The 27,442-nt window shown below is 42.0% G+C and overlaps 1 protein-coding gene and 1 pseudogene across 1 annotated transcript in view; one reads left to right on the plus strand and one right to left on the minus strand.

The window, feature by feature from the left end:
• Positions 1 to 8,898: 8,898 nt before the first annotated feature.
• Positions 8,899 to 27,442, minus strand: part of NUP160 (nucleoporin 160) — a 42,401-nt gene continuing 23,857 nt past the window's right edge. The window contains exons 21-36 of the mRNA XM_081538829.1: positions 25,968 to 26,037; positions 25,282 to 25,380; positions 24,428 to 24,547; positions 23,843 to 23,938; positions 23,649 to 23,743; positions 23,455 to 23,551; positions 23,256 to 23,361; positions 20,297 to 20,457; positions 18,997 to 19,057; positions 18,076 to 18,186; positions 17,780 to 17,903; positions 16,980 to 17,081; positions 16,188 to 16,329; positions 11,224 to 11,349; positions 10,665 to 10,769; positions 8,899 to 9,980 (exon numbers count right to left, since the gene is read on the minus strand). Coding sequence (XP_081394955.1) covers positions 9,891 to 9,980; positions 10,665 to 10,769; positions 11,224 to 11,349; positions 16,188 to 16,329; positions 16,980 to 17,081; positions 17,780 to 17,903; positions 18,076 to 18,186; positions 18,997 to 19,057; positions 20,297 to 20,457; positions 23,256 to 23,361; positions 23,455 to 23,551; positions 23,649 to 23,743; positions 23,843 to 23,938; positions 24,428 to 24,547; positions 25,282 to 25,380; positions 25,968 to 26,037 — 1,705 coding nt within the window. The 3' untranslated portion in view covers positions 8,899 to 9,890. The remainder of the gene's footprint in view (positions 9,981 to 10,664; positions 10,770 to 11,223; positions 11,350 to 16,187; positions 16,330 to 16,979; positions 17,082 to 17,779; positions 17,904 to 18,075; positions 18,187 to 18,996; positions 19,058 to 20,296; positions 20,458 to 23,255; positions 23,362 to 23,454; positions 23,552 to 23,648; positions 23,744 to 23,842; positions 23,939 to 24,427; positions 24,548 to 25,281; positions 25,381 to 25,967; positions 26,038 to 27,442) is intronic.
• Positions 13,003 to 13,385, plus strand: LOC145525523 (cofilin-2 pseudogene; annotated as a pseudogene).

Below are 27,442 nucleotides of genomic sequence, written 5' to 3' on the forward strand. Positions count from 1 at the left end.
TGCTTTTGAACTGTGGTGTTGGAGAAGACTCTTGAGAGTCCCTTGGACTGCAAGGAGATCCAACCAGTCCATCCTAAAGGAGATCAGTCCTGGGTGTTCATTGGAAGGACTGATGTTGAAGCTGAAACTCCAATACTTCGGCCACCTCATGCGAAGAGTTGACTCATTGGGAAAGACCCTAACGCTGGGTAGGATTGGGGGCAGGAGGAGAAGGGGACGACAGAGGATGAGATGGTTGGATGGCATCACTGACTCGATGGACATGGGTTTGGGTAAACTCCGGGGGTTGGTGATGGACAGGGCGGCCTGGCGTGCTGCAATTCATGGGGTTGCAAAGAGTCGGACATGACTGAGCGACTGAACTGAACTGAACTTGTTGTGGAGTATGGGCTCTAGGGCAAGCAGCCTTCAGTAGTTGTGGACAGGCAGGCCCGGTTGCTCCTTGGCACGTGGGATCCTCCCAGACCAAGGATTGAATCCTCGTCACTTGTGTTGGCAGGCAGACTCCCCACCACTGGACTGCCAGGGAGGCCAGCCCTATGGTAGCTGTTGCTAATGTTAAGGAGAATTCTGTTTATACAAAAGTCCAGATCCTATTACAAAACTAGCTAGAACCAAGTTGAGATTATGAACCAAACCACAATGCACTGAAATGTGAAAGGCTGTTTTCCTTGGGGGCAATTCCCAATTCTGCAGGTGGCTGTTACTGTTTGTAACTAGGGTTCTCAACCCTGGCTATCCAGAGAACCATTTGGAACAGCAGCAATTTTTTCAAGGAAGAGGGTGGTGGGGATGGATTAGGATGATTTAAGTGCAGTATGTTTTGCGTTCCTGTGAGAATCTAAATACTGCTGGTGATCTGACAGGAAGCAGAGCTCAGGTGGTAATAGCCATAGGAAGCCGTGGCTGCAAATACAGATGAAACTTCTTTTACTCACTGGCCACTCACCTCTGGCTGTACGGCCTGATTCCTCACAGTCCACAGATCCAGACAGGTCTGTGACCTGAAGGTTGGGGATCCCTGATTCAGAGAACATTAAAGCAACATAAGAATCTGAATCAGTGGTAGAAATGCAGGGCTCATACCAATTTTCTTTTAAAAAGCTCTTTAGATAATTTTAATGCTTAGCCAGGGTTGAGAACCACTGGTTTTAGAGGCATATTTCGCTGTTTTGGGCCTCAGAGGAAGTATTTGGCCGGGGGGGGCGGGGGTGTCGGGGGTTGGTTTCCTGGTGGTGCTAGTCGTAAAGAACCCGCCTGCCAATGCAGGTATGAGAGATGTGGGTTCAAGGCTTTGGTCAGGAAGATGACAAGCCACTCCAGTATTCTTGCCTGGAGAATCCCATGGACAGAGGAGCCTGGCGGGCTATAGTCAATAGGGTTGCAAAGAGTGGGATGCGACTGAAGCAACTTAGTACGCAGGCACTCATGAAGGTATCAGGATCTGAACTAGGGATGGGCAAACCATGGTTAAATCAGGTTTACTTTTTAAAGGGTTAAACAAACAAGAATATGTGAAAGAGACCTGTGTAGACTACAAATCCTAAACTGCTTATTATCTGACTTTTTACAGGAAGGTTTGACTGTGTCTCCACACAGAGCGCATAAACATAGAGTTACTCCCTTTAAAGAAAAATCAGGCCTGATCCTTGATCTCCAAGGGCCTAACCCACCTCAGGAATTAACTGAGGATGTTTTGGTTGTGGTGATGACATTGTTTCAGTAAAATCAAATTATCAGGAGTTGGATTTGACAAGTGAAATATCCATTTAAAAATATTTTTAGTTATAATCACAATTGGTGGGCAATTCCTTACTCTGTATTTGATGTTATTTCTTTTTTATTAATAATTAAAAAAAATCTAGTCTGCACTGGGTCTTCATTGCTGCCTGTGGGCTTTCTGTCGTGGCTGTGAGCAGGGGCTATTCCTCATTGAGGTGCAGGGAGGCCTCATTGCAGTGGCTTCTCTTGTTGCAGAGCGTGGGCTCTAGGGCACACAGGCATCAGTAGTTGTGGCTCAGTAGTTGTGGCGCACGGGCTTAATTGCTCCATGGCCTGTGGGATCTTCCCGGAACAGGGATTGAACCCATGTCCCCTGCATTAGTAGGCAGATTCTTTCCACTGTGCCACCAGGGAAGCCCCTGATTTAATTTCAAAAGCTGACCTTCCTAATCCATATTAAAACTGTAGCTTTTGGGACTTCATCAAGAGGTATGCTGCAGACAGGGACTGTCCATAGAAGCCCCAGCTTCAGTTCCTTTCAGTTCAGTTCAATCACTCAGTTGTGTCCGACTCTTTGCGACCCCATGGCCTGTAGCACGCCAGGCTTCCCTGTCCATCACTAACTCTCGAAGTTTACTCACACTCTTGTCCATCAAGTCGGTGATGCCATCCAACTATCTCATCCTCTGTCATCCCCTTCTCCTCTCATCTTCAATCTTTCCCAGCATCAAGGTCTTTTCAAATGAATCAGTTCTTCCCATCAGGTGGCCAAAGTATTTAAGTTTTAGCTTCAGCTAAATGAATATTCCCGGAGAAGGCAATGGCACCCCACTCCAGTACTCTTGCCTGGAAAATCCCATGGACGGAGGAGCCTGGTAGGCTACAGTCCATGGGGTCGCCAAGAGTCGGATACGACTGAGCGACTTCACTTTCACTTTTCCCTTTCATGCACTGGAGAAAGAAATGGCAACCCACTCCAGTATTCTTGCCTGGAGAATCCTAGGGACGGCAGAGCCTGGTGAGCTGCCGTCTATGGGGTCGCACAGAGTCGGACACGACTGAAGCGACTTAGCATAGCATAGCATAGCATAAATGAATATTCCAATGAATATCCAGGAATATCCAATGAATATCTAAAAAATATTCAGGACTGATTTCCTTTAGGGTGGACTGGTTGGATCTCCTTGCAGTCTAAGGGACTCTCAAGAGCCTTCTCCAACACCAAAACTCAAAAGCATCAATTCTTTGGTGCTCAGGTTTCTTTATAGTCCAACTCTCACATCCATACATGACTACTGGAAAAACCATAGCTTTGACTAGACAGACCTTTGTTGGCAAAATAATGTCTCTGCTTTTTAATATGCTATCTAGGTTGGTCATAGCTTTTCTTCCAAGGAGCAAGCGTCTTTTAATTTCATGGCTGCAGTCACCATCTGCAGTTATTTTGGAGCCCAGAAAAATAGTCTGTCACTGTTTCCATTGTTTTCCCATCTATTTGCCATGAAGTGATGGGACCGGATGCCATGATCTTAGTTTTCTGAATGTTGAGTTTTAAGCCAACTTTTTCACTCTCCTCTTTCACTTTCATCAAGAAGCTCTTTAGTTCTCCTTCACTTTCTGCCATAAGGGTGGTGTCATCTGCATATCTGAGGTTATTGATATTTCTCCTAGCAATCTTGATTCCAGCTTGTGCTTCATCCAGCCCAGCTTCAGAAGCATAGAATAAAGTTTTAGGGTTGTGTGTGTTTATTCATCTAAGTTTTATTATATAAAAAAAATTATAAACAGAAATCTCAATTAAATAGAGACCAAGACAGGGAACTCTCACACCCTGTGATGCTATCCCAATAGGAAGAAGATTCCTCCTCTTTCCTGGTAAGGACTCAACCAATGAACAGCCCTGTGCTCTTTATTTACTATAGTTATCCCAGCTTCTTTAGAAAAGCAGCTACAGCGTCTTCCTGGTGGTTCAGTGGTTAAGACTCTGTTCTCCCAATGCAGTGGGCATGGGTTCTGTCCCTGGTCAGGGAACTAGATCCTGCATGGCGCAACTTAAGATTCCCGGTGTTGCAACTAAGACCCAGCACAGCCCCACCCCCTCAAAAAGAGCAGCTACTTCCCTTGCCCTGAGGGAACTTGCATGTGGCTTGCCAAAGTTTCAAGATCCTGGATTGCCAATTCTCTGATGCTTCAGAATAAACTCATCTTTGCTGGAAAAATAACAGGGCAGAATATTTGTTCTAGGTCAACAATCAATTCCAACTGGGCATGTCTTGAGCAATTCAATTCTGAGGATTACCCCTAGGAGCTGGCATCAGACACCACAGGTTTAAGGGCTCAGTCTCCCAGAAGGCAGTGTTAGTTACTCAGTTGTGTCCGACTCTTTGCAACCCCATGGACTGTAGCCCACCAGGTTCCTCTGTCCATGGGATTCTCCAGGCAAGAATACTAGAGTGGGTTGCCCTGCCCTCCTCTAGGGGATCTTCCCGACCCAGGGATCGAACCCAGGTCTCTTGTATTGCAGGCAGATTCTTTAGCATCTGAGCCACCAGGGAAGCCTTGGTGTCCCCAGAGCTGCCCTTACATTAGAGATCAGCTTCAAGGGAGACCCCCATGCCACCCACACTTCTGGTTGGCTACATAATGAGGTTTCCACAACCCCCTCAAATTTTATAATTCTCTAGAACCATTTACGGAACTCAGGAAAGCACTGTACTTATGATTTCAGTTTTACTACAAAGGATGCAAGGTGAGGTCTGGGAGGGAGCACAGAGCTCCCATATCGCCTCTGTGAAGTCAGCACATCCCCCTCGGAGCACACTGTGTTCTCAGTCCAGGATGTTCCATTCAGTCTTGCGGTCGGTTTTACTTGATTACACAGGTGTGGTTGATTGGCTTACTGGCCACAGTGGCTCAACTTACTCTCCAGCCCCCCTGGTCCAGCCTTCCCAGGAGGCTGTGAAAGTGAAAGTCATCAGTCGTGTCCGAATCTTTGAGACCCCATGGACTAAACAGTCCATGGAATTCTCCAGGCCAGAATACTGGAGTGGGGAGCCATTCCCTTCTTTAGGGGATCTTCCCAACCCAGGTAACCCACATTGGAGGCAGATTCTTTACCAGCAGAGCCACCAGGGAAGCCCTCATTTCACTTATAGGTGAGCAGTTAAGTGAAGAACTAATGAGCCTCTTGATGAAGGTGAAAGAGGAGAGTGAAACAGTTGGCTTAAAACTCAACATTCAGAAAACTAAGATCATGGCATCTGGTCCCATCACTTCATGGCAAATACATGGGGAAACAATGGAAACAGTGAGAGACTTTTAATTTTGGGGCTCCAAAATCACTGCAGATGGTGACTGCAGCCATGAAATTAAAAGACGCTTACTCCTTGGAAGAAAAGCTATGATCAACCTAGACAGCATGTTAAAAGGCATGGACATTACTTTGCCGACAAAGGTTCATCTAGTCAAGGCTATGACTACTATTTCCAGTAGTATGGATGTGAGAGTTGGACTATAAAGAAAGCTGAGCATCAAAGAATTGATGCTTTTGAACTGTGGTGTTGGAGAAGACTCTTGAGAGTCCCTTGGACAGCAAGGAAATCCAACCAGTCCATCCTAAAGGAAATCAGTTCTGAATATTCATTAGGACTGATGAGGAAGCTAAAACTCCAATATTTTGGCCACCTGATGTGAAGAAATGACTCACTGGAAAAGACCCTGATGCTGGGAAAGATTGAAGGTGGGCAGAGAAGGGGACGACAGAGGATCAGATGGTTGGATGGCATCACCGACTCAATGGACATGTGTTTGAATAAGTTCTGGGGAGTTGGTGATGGATGGGGAAGCCTGGCGTGCGGCAGTCCATGGGGTTGCAACGAGTCGGACACGATTGAGCGACTAAACTGAGCAATTATGGATGATCAAGGTCTCAGACTCTCCTTTAGCAGCTTCCTTTGCTTAAGCAAAAGGGAAAAAGGGAAAGGAACACTCTCATACAGAGGTGGATATCACCAGAGTGAACCCCGCCATTCTGGATGTGAGGCCACTTGGAAATACAAGCAAGCCTGAGGGGCTCAGAGACCTGCGTTGCTTGGGACAGGATGCAGGTAGTTAACATCTAGGAGCAGAGTCAGGAAACCTGCGTTCAAGTCCTATCTACACTATGCATTGGCAGCAGAAGCCAGGGCAAGATGCTTTTACTCTGCTGACCCTCGCTTTGTTTATAAACATGGGATTGTGCCTATCTTAAAGGATGCTGGCTAGATTAAATGAGATGTTTGCAAATGTCCTAAAACTGTACACACAGGGCACTCAGCAGGCCTTCAATAAATGGTACCTATTATATGCTTGCTTTAGTGTTAAGAGTATATGAAACACAGAAGTGTTTTCAAGTTCTAAATAAGCAGGAAGCTAGTGGGGATAAGAGAAAGCAAAATGAGTGCAGAGCTGGCTAGAATCAGAGAAGGAGGGGATATGTAGGAATTTTAGAAACCACCCAAGCTACTCTTTGTGCCTAGCTTTGATGGAACCTCGTGTGTGGCAGTAGAAGGAAAACTAAAGAGATCCTTTTAATTTTATCTTGGTCAAAATATTTTCAAGAAAATTTTATTTTTTGGTGCAAAATCATTGAAGGAAAAGCTAGACTTTGTTGAAGAAAACCAGAAACAGATTGTGTTTAGGCTACTGAACAACATCAAACAAGCATCATCTTTCAAAAGCCCATGGAAAGTGGCTTTCATTACGGTCTCACCTAGCAAAGGTGACTGCCCTCTATTGCAGGGCAACCTCAGAAACAGCGCACACTATTGAGATGCATCGAGCAACTCTGACGCTGGCTTTAAGTGTCTATTTTGCCGGAAGGGAGAAGGGAGGGAAGGATGAAGGAGCAGAGTAGAGAGTCAGGGGTCACCTGGGCCATTTCCCGTACCTCCTCCCCAAACTCCAAAGCCCGTGATTACACTGGAGCACCTGCTAACCATCAAAAGTGAGGAACAGTTTTGAAGATTTTTCTGCTTCCAAAAAATACACTTTCCTCTCCTGAATGATCCCTATAATAACCTTAACTTTTCCTACTTTATGGAAATTGTCTCCATGGCAAAACTAAATTGTACAATTTAACTCATATATAAGACTTGTTTTTCTCTATGCCTGGTTCCCCTGGAAACCTGAGCTGTAGCTGCATGTCTGATTTTCACCCTACCCCTATCAACTGGCATTCAAACACGACTCTTCTCAAAAGTCACTAGCATGCACTGATGTTTCTTGTATCTGAACTGGGCATTTTAACTGCATACACCGAGAAAGTAAATAATCTTACTGTCACTTGGATTCAGAGGATGAGGAGGAAACCGGTCTGTGTTTCCACTAAGGTAGCCAAAGAACATTCACATGAAGAGACTGGCCAGAGTGGGGGGAGTATTCGTAGAGAAGATGCATGGCTACCACACAGAATCCATGGGTCAGTAAATGACTGGGGATTCACTGTGACAGCTTCAGAAAATAAATAATGTGTTCCATCATCACCTATACTGAAAGGCTGGTTGTTGGGCTGAAAGGCGGGAGGTTGGGCTGGCCCCAAGTTTTAACCCTATATTCACCATCACAGGATGATCTCCCTAGGGACTATCCCCATCCTGAAGCTATCTAAGGGCCCCCTTCAGAGTCACCTTATTAGCATAACAAAGATTTCTTTCACTCAGGGTTTCACAAGGATTTATAAGCTATTTGCTAGGAATGGGGACAAAGACCAAATATATTTTTTGTTGTATCACATTATTTGACCTTATGTGTTCCATGGAAGTTCATTTAAATCACGAAGCCTCATTTACTGTAAGAAATACCTTTTAGTCTATAGAAACTGGCATAGGTCATATGAGCAATAAATTGATCTTTTGAATATGGCGTTCTAAGCAGATACAGGTATATTCTTGTGGCTTAGGGTTAATGATGAGCTACTGCTTATATTAAAAGTAATATAGGACTGTCTTTGTTTTCAGGTACAAAGAGCCCTAAAGAATAAAATAAACTTTAGAACTTTCTATAATATATATATACTGTGTTCTAGCAGAAAAAAAGAAGTATTAATCAGGTTGAGGTAAATTAGGTTAATTGTTACCTAGAATGTGTTCACTGATAGATAGCTTTGTAGAACAAATGAGCTTTCTTAGATCACAAAAAGAACGGTTAGTATGAGACTGTGTGCTATATATATATTCTATTATTAATAGAAATGATGCTTTTATTGTCACAGGTTGGAAAAGTGAAACCTTATTTGTCACATTTTGTTAAATTTTTTAAGAATTATGAAGTTTTCTTTCAAGAATCACATGTTTAATGGCGCATGCTATGCTAAGTGGCTTCAGTCATTTCTGACTCTTTGCAACCCTAAGGACTGTAGCTCACCAGGCTCCTCTGTCCATGGGATTCTCCAGGCAAGAATACAGGAGAGGGTTGCCATGTCCTTCTCCAGGGGCTCTTCCTGACCGAGGGATTGAACCCATGTCTCTTATGTCTCCTGCATTGAAAGGTGGGTTCTTTACCCCTGATATTTAATGGTAGTTAAGTACTAAAAGAGAAGGGAGTCCTTTTAATAACAATTTATAATCAGAAAATTGTCAGAGTTGGAAGAAACAAGGAAAGATGATGCTATTAATACATCACATGGTCCAGAAAGCAAAACTGCAGACTCAGAGTGATGTGAAAAGTGAAGTGAAAGAATGTGCACATCTTCTTTCTGTTCTGGTTGGAAATCAAAGTGAGGAAGGTGGAAGAAAATGGACAGAAGAGCTGGTCAGTGTCTTATGAACTGCTACCATGGAAACCACTGCTTTGATCAACTATGCAAATGAGCTTTCTGGAACAGGGCCAGTCTTGAGCTACTTATCCTCCAGAAATGGCTACAACAGGGTTTGATAGTTTTCAGACTGTAGGTTATCATCCATTACTCATTCATGAAAATATAAGTGAGAAAGCTTTCTCTTGGTTATATATGTATGTACAGGTCAAAATATATTCTGTGCTACAACTGGAAGTCACACGTTTACGGAGTTGGGAGGGCAAGGCCGCTTGCTGCCTGCAACTGCATCAAACACTTTACATTAATCATGGTAGAGATGAAATGAAAAAAGAACCATATACCGCAATATCTACAATAACAGTACCACAGGGAAACTCATATTGTTATTTAAAATATATAATGTAAATATGATATTGACAGTATAAAAATTAAATGCTTATGAAAAACTCAAGGAAGGTCAAAGGGCATACAAGCAAGTACTATACAGATAGTTTCTTTAAAAGATAAATTTTAACATACAGAATAAAATTCAAGAGTTTATTTTTTCACATTTCCCCAAATTTGTGGCCATGAAGGCCTCTAAATCTGACCAGGAGAGTTTATATTTTGGTCCAATACATTATTAGACTACCTGTATGATCAAGTCCGGCTTGATTATCATAAATCATAGCAGTTAATGGAGTTTACCTGGAAAATATTATTTTTATAGATGATAAATTTTCAATTTTTTCTTAGCTAAGAGTTTATTCCACTTTAGCTTCAGAACCAGATTCAAGATATCTTCCTTAACAGCTAGTCATCATGTTAGGGTTAATCTAGGAAAATTACTTACTACTTTATTGAAGATCATAAAAAAAAAACCTCCACAATAAATAATGAAAAGAGTACACAAAATCATTAGCCTCTGTCTGCAATACAGAAAATACATGTCAGTTCTGGAGCAAAATAATTCTATTGAAATACAAAAAGTGATAGGGAAGAATGGAAGGATTTGCACTGACTGCTTTTGGTGGTCAGCTACAACAAACCAACAACCATCCGCTATTTTGGAAAGTGAAGGTGGGGTTTAATTTGCAGATAAAGAATGTCTTCGGTAGTTTAAAAAAATATAAACTCTAAAAAAGCTTGTGAATCATATAAAAAAGCAGCTGTCTGAGACCAAGGTTGAAACCCAGAAATTTGTGTGTTAGCACCACCAGCAAGCACAGGTCCTGACTCATCTACCCTTCTCTGTTGTGCAGAATGCAGCCCGGACTGTTGCAGATGTCATCTACAGGTATAAAAACCGGACCGGAGTACAGGTTTCCTGCAGGGTAAAGTCTCAAGCCCGAAGAGGCACCAAGCGGTTACAAAGCCTGGGCAACCGTCCAGGTCACCAGTTCCGACGGTACAACAAATCCCGTGTTGCCTTATCCACTTTTTGCTGGTAGTCCTCCAATTTGTCAAGTATTTTCTGGGACAGCTGTAGGAGAAAAGAAGGGAATTGTTCGAGAATAGGTCAAGGACTGAACAAGACTAAAGTTACCACTGTGATGTCACCAGCCAGATGTCCCCTGATGAAGCTCTTAGCCACTGTGCTTCATTTAATCACTGTTCAGTACAGGAGTCTGCTATGTGGCTCCACTGCAAAAACTGGACTTTTCTATTATCTACAATACTCCAAACTTGTTTTCTTAATGAATTTCTAAATATGCAAATCATACCAGTATTTTTAATAAAAGCTTCACTAGCTCTCGTCCCAGGAACAGAAAGCTTATATGTGATTTAACTAATCATTTCATAAAGGGGTGGGCTTCCCTGGTGGCTCAGATGGTGGAGAGTCTGCCTGCAATGTGGGAGACCCAGGTTCAATCCCTGGGTGGGGAAGATCCCCTGGAGAAGGAAATGGCAACCCACTCCAGTACTCTTGCCTGGAAAATCCCATGGATGGAGGAGCCCATAAGGCTACAATCCATGGGGTCGCAGAGTTGGGACATGACTGACTAACTTCACTTTCACTTTTTCATAAAGGGACTGGGCAGCATGTGAAAGGCAGTGAATGGCTTCAGCCCCTCTCTTAATCCCTGAGAACCACAAGAGCAGGCTTTGCAACTGCTAGTGCAAGGACTTCTATAATCTAAGGTGCACTGCGAGAGGATTTACTCACTGCGATGTTGTGACTGTTGGCAGTGTTCTCTCCCAGAGCCTGGAGAAGCTGATCAATGGAGGAGTATGGGAGCCACACCATCGGAGCCGTGGCGGACAGTGGGAACTGAAAGGGAAAATATGGATCGTTTGAAGAAAATCTGGAAAGTGGACCCTTCTGGGCAGTTACTTCCACAGGATTCAATACCATGAAATGCTTTTTCTTTTCACAACCAGAAATTGTGTGTGTATGCACGCAAGTGCATCCAGGCATGCGTGCACGCACACACGTGTGCACACAGATACATGACTGGGCCCCTCCTCCCCCAACTCTTTTCAGCTGGGGAGCTAGTGCTTTTCTTAGTTAAATCAAATGCGTATGTTTAAATTCGTGTCATCTTTTATCTTAAAGCAGGCCCAAGGCCAATTAAGGATAAACACACTCAACAAAACTTTTCTCTAAATTGTTAACGAATGATACTGTTTCCAGTCGGAAATTTAAATTCAAGCTATCTGGAAAAACCTTTGGAAAAAGAAAGTGTGATAATACAGAACTAAAGGAAATGTGGAGACAAGCCTACCTCAATTCCAAAGTACTGATGTCCTTTTCCCAGTACGGCATCCACATATTCTGAGACCAACTCCACAGCTTCTTCTAAAAGGTCATAGTTTAAGTACAGACGGAGCAACTCGGCGGCATCAACTCTCTGTAAAAAGTCAGTGATCAAAAACATTTACCTGTTTCCGTCTAACCGGGCATTGACCAAAGGATGTTGAGTGTCTGATTCCCTGGCATTTATACTTTATAAATAGACAAACACCATGGTTTGCTTTTCTTGGGATGAGGGTTGGATTCTCAAGAGCCTAGTTACCTCTGGGGACCTTGCGAGACCCTTTCTGTTAAGTGGCCTTCTTCACTTGTTCTATGATCTAAGACACATTTTCATTCTTTCCTACTTTGTTTTGATAGCAGTAAAAGTCAACAAAGCTTCCCAGAAATGCTGAGTATCAGAGACAATATAGTCACATTAATTCTAAGAAATACATGAAGAATCACCAGCTTTCAATGCTTGAATTATATTTGTATTAAACTCAGGGTGAGAGAAAAATGAATACAGCCTCAGTTAGGAAGGTTCTCCTAATCACCCCAATGATGCTTTCTATATTCTGATTTGATCACAATATTAACCATTACCAACTTAGCTGCCTTCTCTACTTCGTAACTTCAGAAAACAGATTAACTTCTTGATTTTAAGCTTTGTATTCTTTTTTTCCTATTCCCAATGTATTTCAGAAACAGTAGTCCTCAAATTTAGGCATGCATCAAATCAAATTAGGACCTTGTTAAAAATGCATATCCTGGATCTTAACTCCAGGTAATTTGATTCTGGAAGTCTTGGATGGAGCCCAAGAATCAAAGAAGCCTACCATCCAAATAATTTAATGCAGGTGGCCCAAGAATGCAACTTTGACAAAACCTGAAAGAAACACTGTTGCAGTATTTGAAAACTATTCCACCCACTCCTGTGATTTCTTTAGTAATGAATAGTAAATGCAGTGTCCCACTTAAACTCTTTGTTCTAAAATAGATACTCATTGTTCATTGAGCACACCAGCATATATTAACTTAGTCACCAACCCAGAGAACTTTAAATCTCAATATCCAGTACTTCATAGGGAGTGAAGCAAACTGTTCTTAATGTTTTCAGCTGAGACTAAGAAGCTATAGGTAGGAAGTCAGGAAACACCTGGCGTAACAGGCAAATTTGGCCTTGGAGTACAGAATGAAGCAGGGCAAAGGCTAATAGCGTTTTGCCACGAGAACGCACTGGTCATAGCAAACACCCTCTTCCAACAACACAAGAGAAGCCTCTACACGTGGACATCACCAGATGGTCAACACCGAAATCAGACTGATTATATTCTTTGCAGCCAAAGATGGAGAAGCTCTATACAGTCAGCAAAAACAAGACCGGGAGCTGACTGTGGTTCAGATCATGAACTCCTTATTGCCAAATTCAGACTTAAACTGAAGAAAGCAGGGAAAACCACTACACCATTACGGTATGACCTAAATCAAATCCCTTATGATTATACAGTGGAAGTGACAAAGAGATTTAAGGGACTAGACCTGATAGAGTGCCTGAGGAACTGTGGATGGAGGTTCATGACATTGTACAGGAGACAGGGATCAAGACCATCCCCACGGAAAAGAAATGCAAAAAAGCAAAATGGCTGTCTGAGGAGGCCTTACAGATAGCTGGGAACAGCCCGGCGTGCCCCGCACTCGCCGCCGCCCGCCTGCCCCTCCTTCTCCTCGCAGCGCCACACCACCAGAGCCCGAACCGCCGCCGCAGCCTCAGCGACGGGCACTACGGCTTCTGGAGTTCCAGTGAATGATGAAGTCATCAAAGTTTTTAATGATATGAAAGTAAGGAAATCTTCTACACAAGAGGAGATCAAAAAAAGAAAGAAAGCAGTTCTCTTCTGTTGAAGCGATGACAAAGACAATTGTAGAAGAAGCAAAGCGGATCTTGGGCTCCTGAAAGTGCGCCTTTAAAGAGCACAATGATATATGCCAGCTCTAAAGATGCCATTAAAAAGACATTTACAGATATAAAACATGAGTGGCAAGTAAATGGCTTGGATGATATAAAGGACCGTTCAACACTTGGAGAGTAACTGGGAGGCAACGTAGTAGTTTCACTTGAAGGAAAACCCTTATAAATCAGTCAAGTGCCATCTGGATCTTAAAGGGGCTTCCATGTCTCCAGCTCAGTCAATTGCAATAGTATTAGGTTTTTTTTTTTTTTTTCTTTCTCTTCCCACTGGGTCCTTCCAACACAATGAATGAAGGAAATATCATTCATGTAAGCAGCCTATCAGTGATTGCCATTAGACTGTTTAATACTGTTACTTTTATGTAGAACCCAAGGAATGCCTTCCCATCATATTTTAGCCAAAACAACTGGTATGTGCCTCCTCTGCAGCAAACACTACAGTGAATTGTGATTGTCAATGTAAATAGCTCAGACCACTACAAAGGGTTAAGCTAATTGAATGCCTTGAAAGTATTATCCACTGGTGAGATGGTCAACTTTATTCAGTATTATTGATAGTTGCACTTGATTGCAGTTTTGTGAGGCTTGAGCATTCAGACACCTCACCTGTCTTGGCAAGCCTATTTTTTTGTGACATGGCAGCACAGATATAACACTATGCATTAAAAGCACTTTTTTTGTAACAAATTTAATCCCCCACCAGAAAAGGAATGCCAGTTAAGTTTTGTTAACTGTGTCATCAGCTTATCCTAGTACCTCAGGGTTCATTCCTTTTACCTGCGTATCTTCTTAAAAGAAATAGCTATTATTAATGCCTTTTTTTCCCCATTGAGTGTATACTAGTGAATACATGTAGGAGTTTTATGTTTACCATGTAAGTCTTGGAACACTAAAGATATTTTGAGTATCAGTCATGATGGCAATTTCTGTATAAAAGAGCCTTAAATGGAACATTGTTTTTGAGATCAAACTCCCCACCCTCACAAAAATGGCCACGTTGCAATAAAAATTGTGGCATATTAAAAAAAAAAAAAAAGCTGTGAACAGAAGAGAAGCGAAAAGCAAAGGAGAAAAGGAAAGATATTCCCATTTGAATGCAGAGTTCCAAAGAATAGCAAGGAGAGATAAGAAAGCATTCCTAAGCCATCAATGCAAAGAAATAGAGGAAAAAAACAGAATGGGAAAGACTAGAGATCTCTTCAAGAAAATTACAGATACCAAGGGAACATTTCATGCAAAGATGGGCTCAATAAAGGACAGAAATGGTATGGGCCTAACAGAAGCAGAAGATGTTAAGGAGAAAGAAGAACTGTACAAAAAAGATCTTCACGACACAGATAATCACGATGGCCAGACATCTTGGAATGTGAAGTCAAGTGGGCCATAGAAAGCATCACTACGAACAAAGCTAGTGGAGGTGATGGAATTCCAGTTGAGCTATTTTAAATCCTGAAAGATGATGCTGTGAAAGTGCTGCACTCAATATGCCAGCAAATTTGGAAAACTCAGCAGTGGCCACAGGACTGGAAAAGGTCAGTTTTCATCCCAATCCCAAAGAAAAGCAATGTCAAAGAATGCTCAAACTACTGCACAATTGCACTCATCTCACATGCTAGTAAAGTAATGCTCAAAATTCTCCAAGCCAGGCTTCAGCAATATGTGAACCATGAACTTCCACATGTTCAAGCTGGTTTTAGAAAAGGCAGAGGAATCACAGATCAAATTGCCAACATCCGATGGATCATCGAAAAAGCAAGAGAGTACCAGAAAAACATCTATTTCTGCTTTATTGACTACCAAAGCCTTTGACTGTGTGGATCACAATAAACTGTGGAAAATTCTGAAAGAGATGGGAATACCAGACCACCTGACCTGCCTCTTGAGAAACCTGTATGCAGGTCAGGAAGCAACAGTTAGAACTGGACATGGAACAACAGACTGGTTCCAAATAGGAAAAGGAGTACGTCAAGGCTGTATATTGTCACCCTGCTTATTTAACATATGCAGAGTACATCATGAGAAACGCTGGGCTGGATGAAGCACAAGCTGGAATCAAGATTGCCGGGAGAAATATCAATAACCTCAGATATGCAGATGACACCACCCTTATGGCAGAAAGTGAAGAAGCACTAAAGAGCCTCTTGATGAAGGTGAAGGAGGAGAGTGAAAATGTTGGCTTAAAGCTCAACATTCAGAAAACTAGGATCATGGCATCTGGTACCATCACTTCATGGCAGATAGACGGGGAAACAGTGGAAACAGTGTCAGACTTTATTTTTTGGGGCTCCCAAATCACTGCAGATGGTGATTGCAGCCATGAAATTAAAAGACGCTTACTCCTTGGAAGGAAAGTTATGACCAACCTAGACAGCATATTAAAAAGCAGAGACATTACTTTGCCAACAAAGGTCTGTCTAGTCAAGCCAGTCGTCATGTACGGATGTGAGAGTTGGACTGTGAACAAAGCTGAGCGCCGCAGAATTGATGCTTTTGAACTGTGGTGTTAGAGAAGACTCTTGAGAGTCCCTTGGACTGCAAGGAGATCCAACCAGTCCATCCTAAAGGAGATCAGTCCTGGGTGTTCATTGGAAGGACTGATGTTGAAGCTCAAACTCCAATACTTTGGCCACCTCATGAGATGAGTTGACTCATTGGAGAAGACCCTGATGCTCGGAAGGATTGGGGGCAGGAGGAGAAGGGGACGACAGAGGATGAGATGGCTGGATGGCATCACCGACTTGATGGACATGAGTTTAGGAGTAAACTCCGGGAGTTGGTGATGGACAGGGAGGCCTGGCGTGTTGCAGTTCACGGGTTCGCAAAGAGTTGGACACAACTGAGCGACTGAACTGAACTGAAGAAGCTATAAGTATCTGTCAGTATATTTCCATAAATTATCACTTTTTCTTTTTAATCATCTCATAAAGTTATTCAGAATGATAAAGACCAGGTTCCTACTCTCTACGAGCTAAGGTACCACTTACCTTGTAACTGTTTATTAGCCAGTTAGGCAGAGGAACTCCATGAGATAAGAGCTTGTTGATTACACAGTGGTGATATAAGTTATTCTGGACTTTGTACCTTTCCAGGTAAGTTGATAATAGCCGCCATGCTTCATCTGTAGCACTTGATACAAAGAGAGGACTTATGAGTTCCAGATTCTTAATAGATAATTACAGTACCATTCAAAACATGTATTTACAAGGAAAACAATCTTTAGACATAATAAATTGACAATACAGCTAAATGATAACTAACATGATTCGGGTCAGTGTGACTTAGGGGTGGCATTAGAAACTAGATGACTTGGATTTTTGTATTTCCCAGCAACCACATATGAACTCAACAATTCACTTATTTGCTCCAGATTTCTAAAACAAGGAAATTGGCTCAGACCCCCGTTTCCAAACCTGACCAAGCATTAGAATCATGCAGAAGTTCTGATTTAGAAGATTAGCGTGATGTTTTTTAATTTGTATCTTGATATTAATTCTGATGTGAATTTAGGGGCTGAAAAATAATGTCAAAAGACTTCATAACTGTACAATGCTATAATTCTAAAAAAGGACTTCATAATTGTAAAATGCTATAATTCTAAAGTGCTAAGCTGCATAATACAAATTGTAAATGCAATTCAGGGAAGGGACGTGTACTGAGAGTGGTTAGAGAAGGATTCTGAAGACACTGGAGTACATTCAGGGAGACACGCATTGGGTGCGCTGGGGAAGGATGCGGAGGGTGAGCCCTTGCAGGGCTGGATGAGGCCAGGGCTGTACCTCGACTCCTTAGTGGTGATGACTGATGAGAGCTGGTTGGCCGCGAGCCAGGCCCAGGCTTCTGCTTGTGCTGTCTCTCCTCCAAACTGCAATTTGATGCATCTGAAATGAGGATGGTTCCACACACAGTAAATCTATTTGCTGAAATGCACATTATTTTGCTACTAAACCTGGAGATAAGATGACGACTTTAGCTCCAATCTATTACTGAATTCCCTGCTGGAATATTGGCTTTCCCTCTCCTCACAGTCACATAACTGGATGACCCACAAGGCCATTAAGAAGTGTTAAGAGATCATTTACGTACAAGAGAAAACTGATGATGAAAAATTCTGAAAGTTTATTTCTAACTCACAAACAACTTGACCAATATTTAGGTATGAAGTACTAGGTATGAACATCAATAAGAAGTACTTTCAAACAATGTTTACGTGGGCCAAGAGATGTCCTAAAGGACTGAAGAGAACATACGTCTTGTCTAAGTGGACACACAAGTTATCTACTGTCATGTGGGCATGTGGGCTTGGCAGTGCCAGATTTGATTTCTCAAAAGATGCTATAAACCAAGATTAACAACACACCCCCCTCCCGAAATCTCACAGTCAACTACAAAAAAAAATGCAGACGACACAAAAACAATTCTTTAACGTTGGCTTCTAAGATACTGGCTTGTGTGATCACTGCTTCATACTAAGCAACAGTGAAGTAAATAGAAAATTAAGAATATTTTAGAAATTTAAGACTAGAAAATTAGACTATGTTAGCCAATTAAGACTATAAAAAAGCAATTTTATACATACTTGAAAGCAAGTCCTTCAAAGACTGGTGTTAAGGGAAGCTTAAAAGTCTGACACAGTGATATGGCAGTGTCAAAGAGGCCAGCCTGAACCAAGAGAGTGACCATCTCCTCTGCGGATGAACTTCCTGTGGAAATGGAAAAGAGCTATTTAGTGCAAACAATGGGACATGCAAATGAACTGAACCCAAAGACCACATCCTTGGTGAATGCCTCAGAATAACAACACGCTCCACACCCACAGGGCATACTACGTCTGCTGCCCGGTCCTAAAACGTGCTGTTGGTGCTGAATGCCCACCTGCGACCGCGACCGCCGAGGGGTCGTGCTGAGCCAGGGTGAGGCGAATGCGGGCCAAGGAACACTCTTTCTCCAGATCTTCCAGTTCCAGGATTTCAATCTGTCTATTCGCTATAAGCCAAAGAAAAACATTTCAACTCCCAAAGCACAAAGGAAGTGCCTACTAGACAAACGCAACCTGTCAGTTTCCACTAAACACTAAGTCGCTTTCAGTTTAATTTTAAGAAGATGGGGTGAAAACAAGGGGCTCAATAAAACAAACAACCCTGCTTCACTCTAGAGCTGAGTCAAGTCAAAGTACTGTAATAACAGCTTCAAGGAGGCGCTTGCAAGGCATTTTACATATAATTTCAATTAACTCTTACAACTGTGAAATACTGTCATCTTTATCAGTAAGGAACATGCCCAAAGTGAGAGGCAGAATTGAAACCAAGTGTGTCCAACTCTAGAGCCCAAGCTCTTTAAGGAAGGAAATCATGGTCCAAGACTCTGTGCTCCCACTGCAGGGGATGGGGGTTCAATCCCTGGTTGGAAAACTCAAGAGACTACTTGCCTCGAGGCACCGTCACGAAAAAAGGAAAAAAAGAGGAAATCATGCCTCCATAGAGACACTAAAGGAACCCAATTTAAAAAAGTATACTAAGCTGACTCAAACACAACAAGCAACAAACATACACACATCCTTTTTTAAGGATTTTCATTTCACACACAGACATACAAAGTTTTCAAAGGGCAACCAGACAGAATGCTGATAAGAAACTTTGCCATATTTTAACAAAGTAACTACCATACATATACAATATACTACAATATGATTATTCATACTATAATAAGTACAATATAAAAAACAAGTAAATATAAATACAACTAATGTAACAATTCAGTGCCATTCAGCGAAAGTTGGCCTGAACCCCGACTCACTTGGGGCAGCTGTGCATTCCCCATCATGATTCCTCTTAGGGGATGCTCCAGGGCGATCATACTGAAAAGACAAAACGAGATTTAACTGTGAAAAGTCAGTATTTTATTTTAATGTCATTAACTATGATCCAGGGCTTTCATGCTTAGATTCTCTCAGCGTAAATTATGTCTATTTCAACTAGCACAGCCCTTCTCACAAAGTTACTGTAACTACTAGACAAAGAAACTCGGCTCACTTAGCTAAAATTTTACTGAGTCCAAAGACACTGATTTGATGTCCATAGAGAATGTAACTTTATAAACCAAGGAAACCACCTGACTTTCCTTGGTTTATCAAGTTACATTCTCCACTCATAACCCTGGGAAACAGAACAGTATAGGCAGGAACTATACAAGTAACTGGGAGTACCCATCAGCATACGAAAAACTCAAGGTTCACCTCCTTTAAAACAGTAACAATAGATTAAATTAACAAAAATGAATGAAATAAAAGCAGCTAGCATTTACTGAGCACTTTCTGCAGGCCAGGCACTGTGACTATTCTATGCAATCTTACATGGGTTATCTCCTTTAATACCCAAATAATCCTATAAGGTGGACATTATTATCATCATCATTCCTATTTTATGCAAGAGGCTAACTGGACAATAAAAGATACAGTAATCTGCCTGATGTTAGGTTGTCTAATTCCAAAACACTCTGTAATACTTATTCAGAGAACTGATGATTTCGAACTGTGGTGCTGGAGAAGACTCTGGAGAGTCCCTTGGATTGCAAGATCAAACCAGTCCATCCTAAAGGAAATCAACCCTGAATATTCATTCATTGGAAGGACTGATGCTGAAGCTGAAGCTCCAATACTTTGCCCACCTGATGGGAAGAACTGACTCATTAGAAAAGACCCTGATGCTGGGAAAGATTGAGGGCAGGAGAAGGGGACGACAGAGGATGTGATAGTTGGATGGCATCACTGACTCAATGGACATGAATTTGAGCAAACTCTGGGAGATAGTAAAGAACGGAGGAGCCTGGCATTCCGAAGTCCATGGGATTGCAGAGTCCGACATCACTTAGCAGCTAAACAACAATACTTATTCCTACAGTAATTCTGAACTTGGAAACCAAAGAGGGTAGTAACATAAAACAAATGAATCACTGCAAAAATAGATTCACAAAAAATAAAGTTCACAAATATCCCAGTGGAAGTTTTAAATGAAATGAAGCAAAATGAGGTATTTTCAAAGGACCAAACAAAATAAATTAAATGATCCCCAAATTCCAGGATACAAAGTTTTCATACCACTGCACCAGATGCTGGCTGAACAATCCACGCGTATTCTGGGCGAATAAGTCGTAAGCAATTAATAGCAGCCAGATAACAGTTGCCTTGCTTCTCAAGTCCCCGGATAGTTCGAACCTCTCTGCCAAGACGCATTCCATACTCAAACATCACTGTGCCAGCTATGAGGCAATAACAGATATGAGGGTTTCAAAAATGTGTCTCTTTAGAGACACAGAGAAAATCTGTCACACTTACCAAATGTTAAAATAAAAAAAAAATTCAAGCTTAACTTAAAACAACAAAAAATCACGTGTTGCTAAGAATGTGGAAAAATTGGAACCCTTATGTAGTGCTGGAGGGAATATAAATTGGTATAGCCACTAAGGAAAACAGTTCTTCAAAAAATCAGAGTTATTTCATAATTCACCAATTCTACTTTTGGGAGTATAAACCACCCCTTCCCCCCAAAAAACCAACTGAAAGCAGTCTTAAAAGAATTATTTGTACATCCCTGTTCATTGTAGCGTTATTCACAACAAACAAAAGGTGGAAACATCCAAGGTTCCATCAAAATTATTATCAATACATCCATACAATAGAGTATCGTAAATTCTGATGGATGCTACAGCATGGATGAACCTTGAAGACATTATGCTAAGTGAAATATGCCAGTCACAAAAAGTCAAATGCTACAGGATTCTGGTAGCCAAATTTGTTGACAGAGAGTGGAATGGTGGTTGCCAGGAGATGGGGAAGGAGGGAATGAGAAGTTGTTGTTTAAGGAGTACAGTTTCTGTTTGACAAGGTGAAAGGAATTCTGGAGATTGGCTACACAGTCATGTGAAGGTGCTTAGCACTACTAAACATGTAAAAACCGTTAAGATAGTAGTTTATGTTACATGTACTTTACAACCCCCAAGAAAGGCAGGGAAAAAAAAAAAGTTCTGCAAACATCTAAAATGTTACTTTTGAAGTTTAGATACCACATACCCAGGTTGCACAGAACACTAGCTTGGAGAACTAGTTTTAGTTCTGTGGTCACCTATCCCCACCCAGGGTCTGAGTGTCTGTTCAAGGCCATAAACTCTTTTTTTTTTTTTTTCGGCCGAGTCGCATGGCATGTGGGATCTTTGCTCCCTGACCAGGGACTGAACACGCGTCCCCTGTGTTGGAAGCTCGGAGTCTTAACCACTGGATTGCCAGGGAAGACCCCCAAGATCATACTCTCATCGCTGCTCTGAGACAGCATGGGACTCCAGAAACTAAACAGATTTTAAAATTCTCTTTCAGTTTTCAAACCAAATCAAACTCTTTTTCATCCCAACAAATACTTTTGAGTGCCTGGAATATGTAAGATGTTTTTGTCAGAAAAACAGCCTTGCTCCAAAAAGATCTGAACACTAATCCAGCTAAACTTGTCTTAATCAGGTGGGTGTAATGGATGTCACTGTGAAAGCAGTGAGAGATCCTGAATCGTCTATTTTGCCTTCCTTGTATTATTCGAAGAACATGCAAACACGTTTTACCATTAGGAATATTAAGAACAGGCCTATGAACTATTTCCATCTATTCTTTCCAATGAAAATCAATAAGAAATCTAAAAAAAATTCCTGAGTGAAAACAGTATAAAAATGTTAGTGGTTCCACAGGGTAACCACAACGATTATCTTGTAAAATATGATCTTAAACCAGACATATAATCCCTTAATTTTAGCTGGCCTGATACAGATCTCAATGCTTTGAATAAACCCAAATTCAGAAACATTCCACAAAATGACTGGCCCGTCCTCTTCAAACACGTCAGAGTTGTCAAAGGCAAAGTAGGGCTGAAAGAGCGCTCCGGATTACAGGAGACTGAACCGAGAGGACAATTAAACCCAGGTCACGGGGTGAGGACAGTGTGAGGAAAATGTACTATCAAAAAAATAACCATGTTTGGCAATATTTAAATATGAATAGCACGTCAGATAAGAGCACTACATCTACGTTTAGCTCACAAAGTTAATTATTTTCTCAATTTGTGGTTATATAAGAAAATGTCCTTGAAATGCATCTGGAGTGTTCATGCATTGAGTCATGATGTCCACAACTTACTCTCTAAAGGATCAGCACAGGTAAGAGAAAAGAAAGGCCAAAGGCTTCCCTGGTGGCTCACCGCTAGAGAATCTGCCTGCCAGTGAAGGAGACATGGGTTCGATCCCTGGTCTGGGAAGATCCCACAAGCTGTGGAGCAATTCGAAGCCCGTGCACCACAACTACTGAGCCTGTGCTCTAGAGCCGGGGAGCCACAGCTCCTGAAGCCCGCGTGCCCGAGAGCCCGTGCTCTCAGCGAGACACAATGAGGAGCCCAAACACTGCAGTCAGAGCGTATCCGCTGCGCACCGCAACTACCGTAAATCGGAAGGCTCGGCACAGCCAAAATAAATAAATAAATGAAATTATTAAAACAACAACAACAGAAAAGCAGAAAGAAAGGCCAAAGGCAAAACTGTACAGGAACTTAAAAACCAGCCACAAAAAATTCAAGGTGCCTTTAGTGAAATAAAGTTTCTTTTAAAATTAGATGAAAGATACACACAGAACGCCATCTCAGTGGAAATGCTTCAAGAATGTTCTAAAATGGGAGAATATCTTTTTTTTTTTTTGGCTGCACCGACCAGCTTATGGGGATCTTAGTTCCCTGACCAGGGATTGAACCCAGGCCCTTTGCAGTGAAAGCATGGAGTCCTAATAACCACTGGCCTGCCAGGGAATTCTGACAGAGCAGTGTCTATCTTTAAGAATAACAGGTAATCTACAAAGAGGTAAAGCAAATCTTGAACTTAAACATAAGTTCCCCAAATGCTTGTAGAGAACACTTGTCCAATGGTAAAAATAAGGTAAAAATTACGTAAGTCAAACAGATAATATTTTTTTGTAAAGCATGAAACAACTAACTGGTTGCCACCCACAAAGACGACATGCTTCTAGTGCTCACCCTTCCGGTAATTGTGACGATAGATGTGAAAGGCATACAGAAGCTCATAGTAATTGTGAGTCATAAGGTCCACAGCTCTTGCCCGTGATTCAATTATTCCCACAACCTAAAGGAGGGGAAGCAGTCAGATATCAAAGTTAGCAGCCATCATGACAACCACCAGAGCTGTGTCCAGCCATCGGTGGATAAATAAGATGACCTCATTATGCAGATTCACGTAGGGAAACTCCACGAGATCCTGAAGTTGGGAGCGTTCACAAAGAACTACCACCAGCTGCCGCAGACAATCCAACTGCCTAGAAGGAAAGAAAGGGATACGAGTGTACATTTTCCTTGAGGATTACACAGGGCTGGTAAACTGCCTCCTCTAAATAAGACTGTGGGTTTGATTACCTGCTGGAATCAGGAATTTGGGTTAAGGCTTCATAGGCTTGGCTATTGTGACCTAAATCCAAATGATGTTTGAAAATGCATGTCCTTAAAGTAGCCTAAGTATCAAATACAGGGGAAAAAAGAACAACAGAAATTAAAACACTATACCCATGATAAAGCTCAAGGGTAATAAACAGAATACAGTTAGTCCTCACCTGACTTTTCCAGTCATCACCTGCTTCAGTTATTGCTGATGTAGCCAACTGAATAACCAGTTCAGGCAAACCTACGACATCCAGCAGACGCAGAACCTAGGGAGACACGTAAGAGCACTTCAAATTGGAATACAGTCTATTTTATTCCAGTGCTGGGGGGTCCAGTGCTTAAGAGTCCACCTGCCAACGCAGAAGACAGATTTGATCCCTGGCCCAGGAAGATCCCACATGCAACTAAGCTCACGAGGCACAACCACTGAGCCTGCGTCCCTGGGGCCTGTGCTCCGCAGCAAGCGGGGCCGCCGCAGTCAGGAGTCCGAGCGGCACGAGCGGGGCCTCCGCAGTCAGCAGCCCGAGCGGCACGAGCGGGACCACCGGGGGGCCCGGGAGCAGCTGCCCAGGACCCAGAGGGGTCAGACAGGGAAGACGTGAGCGCAGCCCCTTGGGCTCTCTAGCAGGCGCTTGTTGTTTACCTGAGTTTATACATAGAGTGTATATGTTAGTCCCAAACGCTCACTGATCTGCCTCCCGCCCCATTACACTGTTACCCAGTGTGGTGTAAGGAGGACCAAACCGCGCCAGAACCTTATCATAATACTGCAGCCGGGGGGTGGACACAATCTCTCCGTCCTCTGAACGGATCAAGCGATCTAAGAATTCCTCTTTGCCCACTTCGGACGCTGCCTGGCAGAAACATTCCAGAGCCTGGAGGAATAGAAGGAGATAAAATGACTATAATAGATTGCTCCACTTCCAGACACTATGAGCCAAGAGTTCTTGTACCGAGGAAAGCCAAAAACAAGAAAGAAAATTATTTAAGTAATTATTAAGTAAGTAAATGACTGCATTTACTGTTTGTTTTATCTAAATTCTCTCTGATGCACTATTTAATATTTTCTTTAATTTATCTAACTTTTTAACCTAAATGCTGCTAATTAGAAAGTAAACTTTAAGAAGATATTTGATGGATACCTGTGATACAGCAACTATAGCACCATGTTAAATTTTTGTAGAATCTGAGTGGGGGATTTAGTATGAAAGTCTTTGGACTTTTCTTTATATCTGAAAGTTTACATAACAGGATGTCAGGAAAAAAATCAGAAATGTAAACTACCATAATGGGAAAAAAAAACCATATAAAAAAATATGCTATAAAAACAATGTAACTGAGAAATATTTTAGTCACAAAAATGCATCCCTAAAAGCACTGTGCAGGGGCAGGAGGGTTTTAAAGTATTCTTCTTCATATTTTCCTGGGTCCTAAATAATCTGTAAAGTACACGAAGCTGAACGGTCTCCACAGGTACACCATGCCCCTTGCTGGCACTATTAGTCTTCCTCATCCTTATCTGGAGGATTCTGTGCCTCCAATCCCCTCCCTGAGATGGAAACTAAGTGTCCTTGCACCGAAGTTTACTCATCTTTCAAATGCAGTTTACCTTCTGCCCCTCTCCCGTAACCAGGTAACACCGTCCCAGCATAAATCGGCAGGAACCAACGTTGACTTGACACCAGGGATGTAGCAACTGAATATAATCCTGAAAGGCAAAAAAGATGGTTTCTGATTAGAGAATAAATATCCCTTAAGGAGATATTTATTTCCATGTTCTTCAGCGGGAGAGAAGATAGTGTTCATTCAACACAAAAGCTGTACTTTCAGAAAGCATCTGGAGGTTAAAACTAAATCCTGTTAATCCATTCTTAAACTATTAATAAGTTATTGGACACTTTAAGAAAGCAAACGGGACTCTAATAACACTATCACATGAAAACAAACACACACTTTCCATCTTGGCAATTTTCCAACTTTTGGTATTTACTGGCTCAACAGACTAGATTCCAGTAAAGGATTTATACGAAGACAATGATACGTTTTCCTTCTATAAAGAGAATCCAATGGAGAGAATTAACAAAAAAGTACTTTATAAAACATTGTGCTAGGAATGATACTGCCAAGAATGAAGTAAAGAAAATCTCTCTGGTGTATGTTTCCGTGTAAACCAGTGTAAACTACTGTGGGTCTTATCAGCCCAATTAAAATGCAGGAAACATTTACAAAGAAAAAAGTTTCAGAAATCCCATTCTTTACAAGAATAACTGTCCTGAAATGTTCAACGGTACTCACCTGCAATTGTACATACTGACAATTTCCCATCAAACATTCTAGAAAGAGACAACCAGGATTGCTAGGCCACCTAGTCATTGGTTAAGGAGATTATTTACTGTTTTGGTAAAGCTTAAATATACACACTGGGCATCCAAACTCCATGAAATGGCTTAATTTTTAAAAAGAAGGTAAACAGAAGGTGGCCCAATACATATTCTTCTTATGTAACTATGTAACTTTAATATTAGACAAAAACAGTGGAAAGGTTATATACTAGGAGCCCAGTAACCTAGATTAGAATGCAACCAACACACAACTAAAGCATGTATTTCACCCCTTGGTTCAGTTCAGTTCAGTTCAGTCGCTCAGTCGTGTCCGACTCTTTGCGACCCCATGAATTGCAGCACGCCAGGCCTCTCTGTCCATCACCAACTCCCGGAGTCTACCCAAACCCATGTCCATCGAGTCAGTGATGCCATCCAACCATCTCATGCTCTGTTGTCCCCTTCTCCTCCCGCCCCCAATTCTACCCAGCATTAGGGTCTTTTCCAATGAGTCAACCCTTCGCATGAGGTGGCCAAAGTATTGGAGTTTCAGCTTCAACATCAGTCCTTCCAATGAACACCCAGGATTGATCTCCTTTAGGATGGATTGACTGGATCTCCTTGCAGTCCAAGGGACTCTCAAGAGTCTTCTCCAACGCCACAGTTCAAAAGCATCAATTCTGCAGCGCTCAGCTTTCTTCACTGTCCAACTCTCACATCCATACATGACCACTGGAAAAACCATAGCCTTGACTAGACGGACTTTTGTTGGCAAAGTAATGTCTCTGCTTTTAAATATGCTATCTAGGTTGGCCATAACCTTCCTTCCAAGGAGTAAGCGTCTTTTAATTTCATGGCTGCAATCACCATCAGCAGTGATTTTGGAGCCCAAAAAAATAAAGTCTGACACTGTTTCCACTGTTTCCCCATCTATTTCCCATGAAGTGATGGGATCAGATGCCATGATCTTAGTTTTCTGAATGTTGAGCTTTAAGCCAACTTTTTCACTCTCCTCTCTCACTTTCATCAAGAGGCTCTTTAGTTCTTCACTTTCTGCCATAAGGGTGGTGTCATCTGCATATCTGAGGTTATTGATATTTCTCCCGGCAATCTTGATTCCAGCTTGTGCTTCTTCCAGCCCAGCGTTTCTCATGATGTACTCTGCATATAAGTTAAATAAGCAGGGTGACAATATACAGCCTTGATGTACTCCTTTTCTTATTTGGAACCAGTCTGTTGTGCCATGTCCAGTTCTAACTGTTACTTCCTGACCTGCATACAGGTTTCTCAAGAGACAGGTCAGATGGTCTGGTATTCCCATCTCTTTCAGAATTTTTCACAGTTTATTGTGATCCACACAGTCAAAGGCCTTGGCATAGTCAATAAAGCAGAAATAGATGTGTTTCTGGAACTCTCTTGCTTTTTTGATGATCCAGCAGATACTGGCAA

Source organism: Giraffa tippelskirchi, chromosome 11 (genome assembly GCF_054371585.1).
Source record: "Giraffa tippelskirchi isolate mGirTip1 chromosome 11, T2T-mGirTip1v1.2.pri, whole genome shotgun sequence".
In the NCBI taxonomy this organism is placed as follows: Eukaryota; Metazoa; Chordata; class Mammalia; order Artiodactyla; family Giraffidae; genus Giraffa; species Giraffa tippelskirchi.